Source organism: Lepidochelys kempii, chromosome 5 (genome assembly GCF_965140265.1).
Source record: "Lepidochelys kempii isolate rLepKem1 chromosome 5, rLepKem1.hap2, whole genome shotgun sequence".
NCBI classification, from domain to species: domain Eukaryota; kingdom Metazoa; phylum Chordata; order Testudines; family Cheloniidae; genus Lepidochelys; species Lepidochelys kempii.
The window spans coordinates 90,411,418-90,423,549 of NC_133260.1; the positions used below are offsets into that span (position 1 = coordinate 90,411,418).

At 37.1% G+C, this 12,132-nt stretch overlaps 1 protein-coding gene across 7 annotated transcripts in view; it reads right to left on the reverse strand.

Annotated features, from left to right (window-relative positions):
* Window positions 1-1,369: 1,369 nt before the first annotated feature.
* Window positions 1,370-12,132, reverse strand: part of DAPK1 (death associated protein kinase 1) — a 123,541-nt gene continuing 112,778 nt past the window's right edge. For 6 of the 7 annotated variants that reach the window (XM_073344991.1, XM_073344992.1, XM_073344993.1 and 3 more), the window contains 4 exons: window positions 10,803-10,941; window positions 9,457-9,577; window positions 6,135-6,323; window positions 1,370-4,323 (listed from right to left, as the gene is read on the reverse strand). In XM_073344991.1, the coding sequence (XP_073201092.1) occupies window positions 3,091-4,323; window positions 6,135-6,323; window positions 9,457-9,577; window positions 10,803-10,941 (1,682 nt within the window). In that variant the 3' untranslated portion in view covers window positions 1,370-3,090. The remainder of the gene's footprint in view (window positions 4,324-6,134; window positions 6,324-9,456; window positions 9,578-10,802; window positions 10,942-12,132) is intronic. The other variant, XM_073344997.1, reaches the window with a different exon arrangement.

A 12,132-nucleotide genomic window follows, 5' to 3' on the forward strand; every position in this document is an offset into this window, starting at 1 on the left:
GGATAAGTAGGAAGTGACTTGAAAGTGTAGACTTATGGATTAAGGAGCCTAACTCTGGGCACTGTTTTTTTAAAATCTTGACCATAAATTTTGTAGTGGTGAGGCTGGAGAGCGGTGGTGTAGTTTTCTTCTATGTACAAAATTTCTCTTTTTCTGTAGATGAATGGAAATAGTATCGCTAATGTGGCCACAAGTGCATGTACTTTGCTTAATGAATTAACTCAGTTTATTTTTTCCTAAGGAGGTAAAGTAGCTAGTACACAATGGATATTAATGGCCATAATGAAATTTGCAACAAGCAAATTCTGAGTCCCAAGAACTCTATTATTTTAGGGGAAATAATTTTGGTTTCGATTTTGTACTTTAACGCAAAAGGGAGCTAACTCTTTTTCTTCAGATTCTCCAAATAAATTCCAAAAAGCCTGAGATGTTGAGCCATACTCATAGGTGGTGTGTAAAGACTGTGTAAGTTACACATTTACATGGCTGCAAGGGAGTTTAAACAGGTATACAACTTAAATATGTTGAAGGACTCCAAGAAATGGCAATACAGAGGAAAAGCAACTAATAGGAAGTTGTACAAAGCGATAAGTTAGAGGACCTCTCTCTATACATGCTCAGGCTAGGCTGCCTGTGTAAGTTACCCCAGGGTAGACTCTCTTACATCACCTCTGAATCTGGCACCATCTAAGTTCATTTTCAGCGTACAACAAACTGGTATGGTTGAATATTAAACTTCTAAAAGAAGGGGTTTGCAAGGGAAACACCAAGAGATCATTAGTATGAGGGACTAATATCACTGGCAAAGGATCAGGCATAATAATGCAGGCAGCTCTCCTACATGAATGCACCTCTCTGCTTACTTGCAATGTTGCTTATGGCTGTGCTGAGGTTAACGGTGGTTTTGAGATATACTAACATCTAAGGCTTGAGTTATATTTCAATTTTTTGCTGGTATAGGTCAGTCAGGAATGTGGAAAAATATCACAGCCTTAACTGACATAGCTATGCCAGCAAAACCCGAGTGTAGATGCAATTATATTGGCAAAAAAAGTCCTTTTGCAAGTATAAGCTGTCTCTCCAGGGGTGGGGATGGTGGAGTTTGCTGGTATAGCTCTACTGGTGTATCTATACTTACAAAGCCTTTTCAGTGACAGCGACAAGGCTGAAGATGAGTTCATCAATAATTTACCTGTGGCACAATTCTATAGCTGCACTCATGTCTCCAGACAGAAGACTAGTGCACTACCCCACTGTATCACCTAGCCCCAGAAGTGTTATACACCTAGGTAGTAAATTAAATAACTGTGTTAAACACCTTACTTTAGACATAACATTCAGCTTCCAAACTCTGTGGATAATGCAGAACTTCACAAAAATAATTATATATTGCAAAGGCAGAGACAAAATACAAACATTTACATATTTTTAAAGTACTAGAGCTCTCTAATTCACCCAGTGATGCAGAGTGGATTTAGAAAAACTGCTATCGTTAATAAAAAGGGACGTTAACTAGTGTTTGTTCCCCCTACTTGCCAACTGGACAATAATAAATAAGACTGGGATTCTTCTTTTTATGATGACTTGTACTTTCTATTTTAGTCTCCACTGTGCAAACAAAAAGGAGACTAAAGGGAAAATTGCTTCGTTTGTTGTTTTTCAAAAGAAAAGTGAATCTAATCTATTGCACAGAAGTGGCATTAAAAAAAAAAATTTCCCCTCCCAGAGTTCTGGTATTTTAAGACATGATCTTGGAAGGTGCTGAAAGCTCCCATTGCAATCAAGTTGAAGGTGCCCAGATTCTCATAGGAGGGGCACAGCTCCTGTAGGATTAAGCCCTTAAATAATAAATTTTTTGACAACTTGTGGGTTAAAAAAATATGCGTGCACCCAGGAAATAAAAAATGAAAAGGATGCAATAGGCAACAGTTTATTTGTGTAAAAAAAATCCTTTAAAATTTTACTACGTCTTAAAGATTAAGGGAAAAATAATACTATTAATATATATATACACATACAGTATATGTATATACACATATATTGTACCATTAAAATTACATGCTTTTCAGAACAGAATGGGTCATGTTCCTTCACATCAATTTTAAATTTCTGATTGCAATAAACCATGCTTCCTTTTTTTAAATCTTCAAGTACAGGAAATAAACAAACCAGGATCTAAAAGTGGAAAACTATTTGTTATGCACAAATGACAACTGACAGCTATACAATTATTATTCTGCAGTACTCAACATTTTATGCGTGTCTTGGTGAATTCTACAACTCTGAAGTTTTACCTGAGATGTGTGGACATAATGAAGCGTGACCGTAGGCTTAACAGATTTTTTCACATTATGGTTCGATTGAAATCAAAGCTGATTGAGTCTTATGCATTTGTACACATAGTATCAACACGAGACCTGTTTGTAAAATAATGAATTTATCTTTACCAAATGTCTTAAAGCTGCAGGTGAAACAAAAAAGGCAAGCACCACTTGCAATGATCAGCATGCAGACAGTGAAACAGAGGTAGCATTTTCTTATAACTTCAGCAGAATCACTCAATTCAACCACACTCTCTTCTGCAAAAGGCACTCACTTTTTTTTCATTTATAAATAATATGGTGTTAAATTCCAGCAAATTGACCATAAATGGTGTTCCCCCCCCCACAAATGTAAAAAAGTTAAGCAAAGAATATGATGAAAAGATGAAACAGGGCATAACACACACATTTTGGATGATTGTGCACCTTTCTTCCTTTTAGGAAAACTGAATTTCTTTAAAAAAAGATTATAGTACATCATCCAAAAGTTAGACTTCCCAGTTAAAATGGCAATATTAAGCAGCACATTGTATATCAGAATAGAATTGTAAAACACCAGAATTACACCAGCCTTTAACAGCTAAAATAAAAAGCAACAGTTCACAGTTAAAAGTAGAAAGATTATTCACATAAAAGGTGGTGATAGGGAGGGATAAAGACCCTTCGATATAGAAGCTTATAAATTAGTCTATTATGTCTAGAACCTCATATTGTACCTTTTACACTTTCTGCAGTTTGAAAAGATACTGTCCATGCAAAACTTCTGTTCTTACCGTGACACTACTGAGCTAATTGAATTGTAAGATGTCCCACTGTTACAACTTGAAGCATAGGCCTCTTGGCCATTAGCATCTAAATTCATTTTGAATACAGATGATGCCTTCAATAAAAAGTCTGCTGCATCTCTGCGGCCTAATTCCCTCAGTTTAGACATTAGGATACCTACAGTGCTCTCAGGGCCATTGCTCCATTCCTGCAAAAGGGCATGGACTGGGCTTGGGAGAAAATCATTTTGAGTTCCATTGTTTGTATTGTATTTTGCAACAAGATCAGGAAGGCCCAGGTTCATAGCCAGAAGGCACCAGTCCTTGCCCATAGGATCAGGTGGATCCAAAAGTCGACTAAGTTTCCTCCTTGTAAGAAGATTCAGATCAGAAGCATGAATATCCATTCCTAGACCTCCCTGTGAGTAGATGTCCAGACATCCAAAGCACAATAAACTGCTGAAGCTTTCTTTATAACCACCCATGGTATTAGTCAATGATGTCTCCTTCTGGCTTTGTGCCCGGAAGAAGTCTCTAGGCTGGTAGACCATTACTGGTTCATGATGTTCCCTCAGCTGCTGAGGACTAAGATAATGTTTCACAGTCAGCAGGCCTGGTAATGTTGTGGCCATTAAGTTATCAATGGTGCTACAAACAGAATCCAGAAGCAAGCAGCACTTGATCTTCTCTGTTTCCAGTCCTCTAACTTGAACTTCAATACCCTGACCATGGTTGACCAGCAACACTAAAAGCTCAGCCCCGCGATTCACAATCTTTGATCCATTTACCCAGAGACGTATATCTGCATCTCCCTCTGCATTCTGTTGGTGAATCCACCGACACAGATTCACTTGAACTTTATGGAAAATTCCACAAGGGAATGGGGTAAGGTGTTCCACAGGAACAATTCTAACACCACCATAAATCAGAACCTCATCCTCCTCATCTGTCCAAGACCTGTGAAGACTGTCAGTCTTGATCAGCGCTGGAATATCCACCATTGCTCCACTGCTAAGATCTCTAGCACAGATATCCATGGCATCCAAAATCTGTATCAGTTCTTCCACATCACTGTCTGATACCAGGCGCTGGATGTCCTCTATGGTATACCGACCTCTGTAATGATGTAGGGCTTTGGGATTCTCCACTGACAGGATTTTCCCCAGGACATTAGAACAGAGCCAGCGAGGATCCAGGAGCACAACATCTTGGACAGTTTCACTCTGCATGATGTTTATCTGCTCAGAAAGAGGAAAATTACAAATTATACCTTGTAAAGTACAAGTCTACAGTAGAGCTGCTCTTATGGCTTGCTGACTCACCAGTCACATCATTGATTTACAGCTGTAGCAAGATAATAGTGCATTTCCTTCCTCTCATATTCTTAAAACAAAATCAGGATCCAGCTCTTGTTTTATTGACAAAGCCATCAGAGCACATGGCTCACTAAGATTTTTTTCAAACTATTTTAGCAGAAATCTTCTTCTGCACTTCCAACAATTTTCAATGGACATAGAAAATATTCTGGCCTAAAATGCAGTTTTTCCTCATTTGCCCTGGCCCTGATAGCAGCTGAAAAGGGAACAGCATTTTTGGCACAGTTTCAGAGCTTCTCACATTCAACTCTTAAGCCACCGGATATGTAAGAGTCAGGATGTCACATTCAAAGTTCATACCTGCATTAGTCATTTGCTTACACAGAATTTAATGTTGGTAGAAAACAAAAATCTAGCCACAGAGAATAGAAATATAGGATTGGAGGTATAGCTGAAATTAGCAGGAAATGATATGACCAGCAAGGAAAGCATCACAAGCCTCCTTAACAGGTATGCAACTTCGAGCAATTGAATGCTTTGCCATGTCACTACATACTACAATAATGTAGCTACAGCAAAGTAAGCCTATGAGTAATTGTATTAGCTATTATCTCATTTGAAGTTCAGCATTTTATTTCACCCCTTTCCTGAATATTTATTTTATTTGCTTTTATAATGAGTATAGTCTAACATAGAACTCTTTCTCTTTTAAAGAAAAATGTTCAATGAAACAAATACACAGGAGCCATAAGACAAAAGATAACTGAAGTCTGTATGGGTTGATTTGCATTGAGTATGTTGTCTTGGAATGGGAAGTTGAGGAAAGAATAATTAAGGAATTTTGCTGAGAACACAGCAAGATTCTGTCAAAACAGAACATTCTGAACTACCTGGAAATCTCAGGTTTTAATAAGTTAAATATCTTGTTGTTCAACATTTTTCTGCTGTTTAATTCATTTAAACAAACAATGTGAGCTAGAAATAATCTGCTGATTCAGATTTCTAATTTTAGAAACAAAATCTGATACCAGGATGGTGCAGTCACTGCTTCACTCCGCTGCTGTGAAAGCTGGTCCATCACTTATTACAACCCCCTTTTATCCGAGGAGTATCTGTCTGTACATGTTTGGCATAGATGGCTTCAGAGAATGCTTTTCTTTAACCAAATCTGAAAACAATTTATTCAGCCATTTTAACTCACATTTCAGATTGAAGTTGCACTGTGGATGAACAACTAAGGGCTTGTCCACATAAGGAAGTTATTCCAGAATTAGATATAGTGTGAATTCAAACTGCAATAGCTATTCTGGAATAGCTCCCTTTGCGGACACTCTTATTCCATAATAAGAATGCCTTTTTCTGATTTAGCTGAATTCACTTTGGCTTTCTAGACTGGGTGTGCTGTTAAATGATTTTTTTTTCTCTTCCACAAGATTTCCTTTCATGCTCTACCCACCAGTTCCTCCAAGAAGCTTGATACATTTTCAATTCAGTATCCTTATACTGGAAACCACTCACAGTTCACACACACTAACTGGTTAGGATTTTCTTCTTTTTTTCCACTGAATTAAAGAAAAAAGTAATGAAAAAGGTGCAGAGAATACACTTTGCTCCAGATGGGTGAAACTCAATTGGATACTGTGTAGAATCAACAATCTGAATTTGTTTATGTCAAAGACAGAATGCAAGTAAAGTCACTACACAGTTATGCAGTTTGAAAAAAAATTACTTACTTCTCCTATGCTGTGCAACTGCTGGGCTATATGCCGTAGATCATCTTCACTTGATAATGGATTAAGCTGATCCTGTACATCATATACAAACTGCTGCAATGACATCAGCTGGTTGGGTCCATTAATTTTTCTCCAAGAAGGGAGGGTGGAAATCATTTTCTCACACAGGTGAGTCATAGGTGGACAAATCTAACAAAAGTACAATGGATGTCAATTTGTAGTTCTACCTCTACTATGCTGACAAAAACTGAATTAAATTGTTTAGAAAAAGAGCTACTGCCAAAGACTTGTGTATTCCACAGCTGCAGAATTTGCCACAGAATCCACCCGGATGAAAAATTGTACTCTAGAATCTAAATTTTCATTAAACACCAATTTCTAGCCACCATGACTACAAAAGTATAAGGGGGCAGCCATGTTAGTCTGTATCCACAAAAACAACGACGAGTCCGGTGGTACCTTAAAGGCTAACCGATTTATTTGGGTATAAGCTTTCATGGGTAAAAAACCACTTGCATCTGAAGAAGTGGTTTTTTTACCCACGAAAGCTTATACCCAAATAAATCTGTTAGTCTTTAAGGTGCCACCGGACTCCTTGTTGTTTTCATGACTACAAAGACAATCTGAAAGTGAACCAATTAAGTGCTTTCTCGCCTAATCTGCGCACAATTTGAAACAATGGTTTTGTGTGGTATTAACTGCCCCACTCACCTGGGGATTAACTGCGAAACCAAAAAATAGTTTGAAATATCAACAGTTAATTATTTCACTGCTGATCTTTTTAGCAGGAACACACCACTAAGGAGTTTATCATGAAATCCCAAACCACCTCCCATGTGCTAGAAGTACCAACAGCTCCTCATCCCCACAACTTCTACAATGCAGTTGTGTGTTGCAAGTACAAAAAACGGTAGTTAATTGAAAAATAAGAAACTTTGGGGCAAGCATAACATAGAATGAATTTAATATCAAAATAAATAACACCTGTGTTACAATGCCGACTGCATTTTACAGGTTCATATTTAATTAATAATAAAACTCATTTTTTAAATGCAAATGAAGTGGTTGAAGAATTAAAAGCCTGTTGCATCAGAAACTAAGGCCACGTCTACACTACAGAGATTAAAAACAGCACAGATACGGTGCCATAGCTATGCCAGCATAACCCTGGAGTGTAGATGCAGCCCACACCAACAGAAGGGGTTTTCCATTGCTGTAGCAACACCACGTCCTCCAGCATTCTTGTGTCAACCCAGCTGTGTCTACCCCAAGAGCTAGGTCGGCATAGCTCTAGCGCTCAGGGTTGTGGGGTTTTCATATCCCTGAGTGCTGTAGTTATGTTGACCTAAATTTTAAGTGCAGATCAGGCCTAAGGGAACACTGCTGCAGAAGTTAGGTCAGTTTACCACTGGGTACGTGATCCCTTGGCTACTGCCCTTTTACCTAGCTAGAAACTGCAAATATATTTTTCAGAGTATGACTCTAGGAAAATTATCAATATATATCTGATTAGCATATTTCTGAAATTACATTTCCATTGGTTCAGATAACAGTTAGCTCTGCCGTGGTGTTCTTTAAGTAAAAGACAATCTACTTGAATAGCAAAATATTGGAAGTGTCCATAACATTACTCTGTAATTTATTTTAAGAGAAATGGAGTCACTGAAGTAAAAGCTGGGTCAATTATGAACTGAAATCACAGCTTTAAACTGACAGTCACAACTTTTCCATTTTACTCCCCCACCAAAAAAGCACTAATACAGTCTCAGATTCACTGACTGACCATTTTAAATGTGGGAGAAGGTTTATGGTAGATCATCCTCTGACTCCTATGACACCTCTCTAGGGTCTTCATTCAAGACACAAGCTTTTCATAAGGAATTGTTGGCCCATTATCATTAAAATTGGTGCAGCTGTCCCAGCTGTGATATCTCACATAAAATAACGTATTAAAGTCACTACAAATCATCAATCATTATCTGAGGAAATGTACAGCTTACTACTCCATGGTTCATTACTGGGAATTGGTGGGTCAGGGTCTCTTGGCTCCCATGGAACACACATGAGTAGCAGCAGGAGCTGAGAATCCATATCTATACTGGGGATATGTAGGATTATTTTCCCTTTGGTTAAACTGAACTGGTGCTAACACAACTGGGAATCTGGTAACTGGACCTTTTTTCATCACCACGTCTGTTAAACCTGCTGTACGACGCAAATCTAATTGACACACTGGTAAAATAGCTCCAGCCTTCAGAGACTTGCCTACTCTTTAGCTCCCACTAAAGCGAACACTAATTCAACTGAACTGGTGTTAGCAACAACGGGAATTCTTTAGAAAAATCCTCTGTGTAGACAAAGACCGACTTATTCCATGGACAAGAGGCTGTGAAACTGTTTTGTAATTGAATTGTAAGCTTTAAAGAAATTATCAAATAAGAAAACCTGGGACTGAGCTGTTAGGACTGAGGTAATGTAAAGACTGTGAAACATATCAGAAACCTGTGGTTAAAGTGAGTTGTAGCTCATGAAAGCTTATGCTCAAATAAATTTGTTGGTCTCTAAGGTGCCACAAGTCCTCCTTTTCTTTTATTAAAGAGCCAGTAACTCAGAGGGTTAAAGAACTTTAATGATTATAATAAGCCCTTGTGCTACTCAATGCAGGATTGAGTCCAAAGTACCTTTTAAAGCCACACATAAATTAAAATATTTAAAAAACAAAATATCCTTCGAACTTACAAACCTCACCTCTGATGATAAAAAACAAAAGAGATGTAATTTACTCTTGGCTATTTATATTGCTTGGTGACTTTCTGCATTTCTCTCACACTGGACAATAAGAATAGAATCAATAATTTCTAGCCAATTAGATTGTCTGATTCACATGGGCTGATATGACACTACAATGTTTGGGTTGCTACACGACAGGGGCATGTTTAAAAAAAAAGAAAAAGCTTTTCCATTGGAATTTAAAAAAAATCATGGAGATAGTTTTTATAAAAACTGATTTTTACAAACTCAATTTTCAGCTGAGTTTGACCTAACAGTGTCCCTTTGAAGAGAGGAAAAACTGCTTTCTTCCTATTTCCTTCAAACCCGAGTGTCTGTAGGCTCATTATCAACTGAAAGGGTCTCTGAATTAACCACCAGAGAGCGTTCAAATAAAGAAACTGCATCTATTCTTCCTGAACTCTATGGTGTATGTGCCCAGCCTTTGACGCCCCTGAAGCAAGAGGCCTGTAATAACTTCCCCATGCAAGTTTCCTTCAAAACCAGAATTTCACATGGAGTTCTAGGCCTAGGCCTTCAGTTAACTACTCACAGAAATTATCTGGCTTCTTAATTCTTGTAGGTGATTTCGAAGAAGCTTCATATCTTTAGAGCCAGATGCTCCAGCATCCAGAACAAATAACTTGTCCAAAATTTGAAGATCATTTCCAAACCTAAGAGAGAAACAGACAGTACTTATTTATTAATTTCTAGTCCCAAACCAAATTTTATTTTAATTTACCCAACTGTAAATTTGTTATAAATTGTGTAATAACTCTTTCTTTAGCTTTAAGGGACTCATGAAAAATGGAATGAACAAGAATAGTAAGAAGTTAAATACTGGATATGATGCACAATACTAAAAGCAAAACATAGTATATTAGTAACTAATATTTTATTCAAGATAACAGAATTGTTGAAAGTAAAAGTTACTCTTTCATGTAAGCACTGGAAAAGAGGTCTCCACATATATTATAAAAAGAGAATTACAGCAGAGTCAAGGGATAGCAAGTAGACATACTAGCTATATGTACTGCTATAAAAGTTATAGCTATGATTTGTTTTTAATGAGTTCAGCTCACTTGGTGGTTCTTATCTGAAACAGTTCCACATTTATATTTGCTTTTAGAAGCATAGCAATGAGATATATTTATTGACTGAAACTCTAAGGATTATACACAGGTATCTATTGTTCAATTTCAGTAGACCAGGAAATTGCCCTAACACAGTAATACTAGAAATCTGGGGGATATAGCCCTAGACTTTCTCTTTACATCCTCTTCCTAACAACAGACCCTACTCAGAAGGCCTGCAGGGTTCCTCATATTATGGTATTGCTGTGAATTGTGTATAGTTTGTGTTGGAAGACTAGTCTGTGAAAATAGCGAATTCTGAAAACCAGCGCTATTCTCCCTGCAATTCATAGTGGTTGGCATTAGGACTTTCCAACATCTTGGTTCGTTTTCTTTTTCGTCCATATTGCCATGCAGCTCTTTAGAAAGTTGTAATATACAATACATCTATGAGATTTATTTTTGTATACTAGATATCTTAATCTTAATTTAAAGGATGAAACTCCATTGTGTCTGGGTATTGGAGCATTGATAAATAAAGTCACCTATTTTTCTCAGACTGCTACAATACTTAAAGGTGTGAAGCAACCTACTTCATTTAAAACCATCAAGTGTTTTCCATTTTTGCACATTACACTCCGAGACCATTTTCAATATAAAGCAGCAACTAAAACAAAGTACTGCATTTTCTTTGCTCCCATACAGATCAATGAATGTTATTTTGTAAATAATATGTAACACCCCAAATCAACAACCAGCTTTGGCATTTCCACGCTTTAATCCTGGATTTAAATTAAAAAAAAAAATGCACTGCTCCTCTTCTCACCTGTTTCTGATTTCTTTCAGCAATGACATGTCTTTGTCATATCCAAATTCTCCTCCAACAGGGCGAGGAAGGTTCACAATGTCAGCATGGGTGGCCACCAGCACAACATACAATGGATTTTTCAGCCTTCCACCAAATGCTTCATGAGAAAGAAAAATACACACCCGGAGTACAATAATTTCAGGAAAAGTGCTCTTACTGTACCATAAGACAGAGATGAATTTTATGTTCCTGACATACTGGTCATTTTTGAGAGTACACTTGCCATCTTAAAAACATAATCTACACACTTGTGTGTGTAATTTAAAGACTGTTTGGTTGATGTGATTTGTCTATAGCCCATAAATATGGATGGCTTGCCCTTTCAAATAATATTAGAAATACTGATACTATATGGCTCTCTTTCTTTCTTCTTTTAAAACATGATAAATATCACTAACAACACTAACAAATCAGCTATAAACTATGAAACCATTTTGGGAATGACATTTAAGTCAGTAATAGCAACTACTTGCAAAGATTCTTGGTAATTCTTTGGATGCTCTTTAGTACTACAGGATGTGAGTTAGAGAGGATTATAAGCAGAACACAAATGATCTACAACATTCATACTGTGGTATGAATGCAACTGTACAGTACTTACACAAACAATGAACTCTCACTTAGGTGAGAGTTAAGAAGGAAAGCCTGGGAGATACCATGAAAAGAATGAGAAAAAAAGAGAAAGATACAAATGGCATATGAATGAGGTGATAGTACGTAACACACATTTATACAGCCTGTTCTCTAATATACTACCCAGAAAAGAATAGACCGTTGGTCAAGTTTTACAAAACATGGGTCATATTCTGTGGTCTTTACTTCATCCTCATCCTGGCAAAGCCTCAATTAACTTCAACAGTTTTGCCTGAGTGAAGACTGAATAAAGTCTGCAGAATTTGATCCATTTTGCTTAAGCCACACAAAAATACCCTTTTATATGTCTAGTGATTCAAAATTAGTGTTCTGTGGCCTGTGAAGCAATATATTATACTGCAGCCAGCACCCTGTTTTCTGGCTTTTTATGACGGACCTAGTGGAATGGGCGAGGAAAGTATTCCAAAGCTTTAAGATTTCTGTTAATATACGCTACTACTACACTTTGTTAGGATAGTTGAAGGATTTCTTATAAACTATTAGCAGCAAGGTCAAGTTGAACAACTTTGTTAATTACTGTACTATAGTTAAACTGACATAACTATTTAAATATTGCTAATCATTTTGCAAGAAGAACTGACGAAGTTTAGTTCTATATTTGGCTGAATCAAATTTGGATTCTAGCAACTGCAGG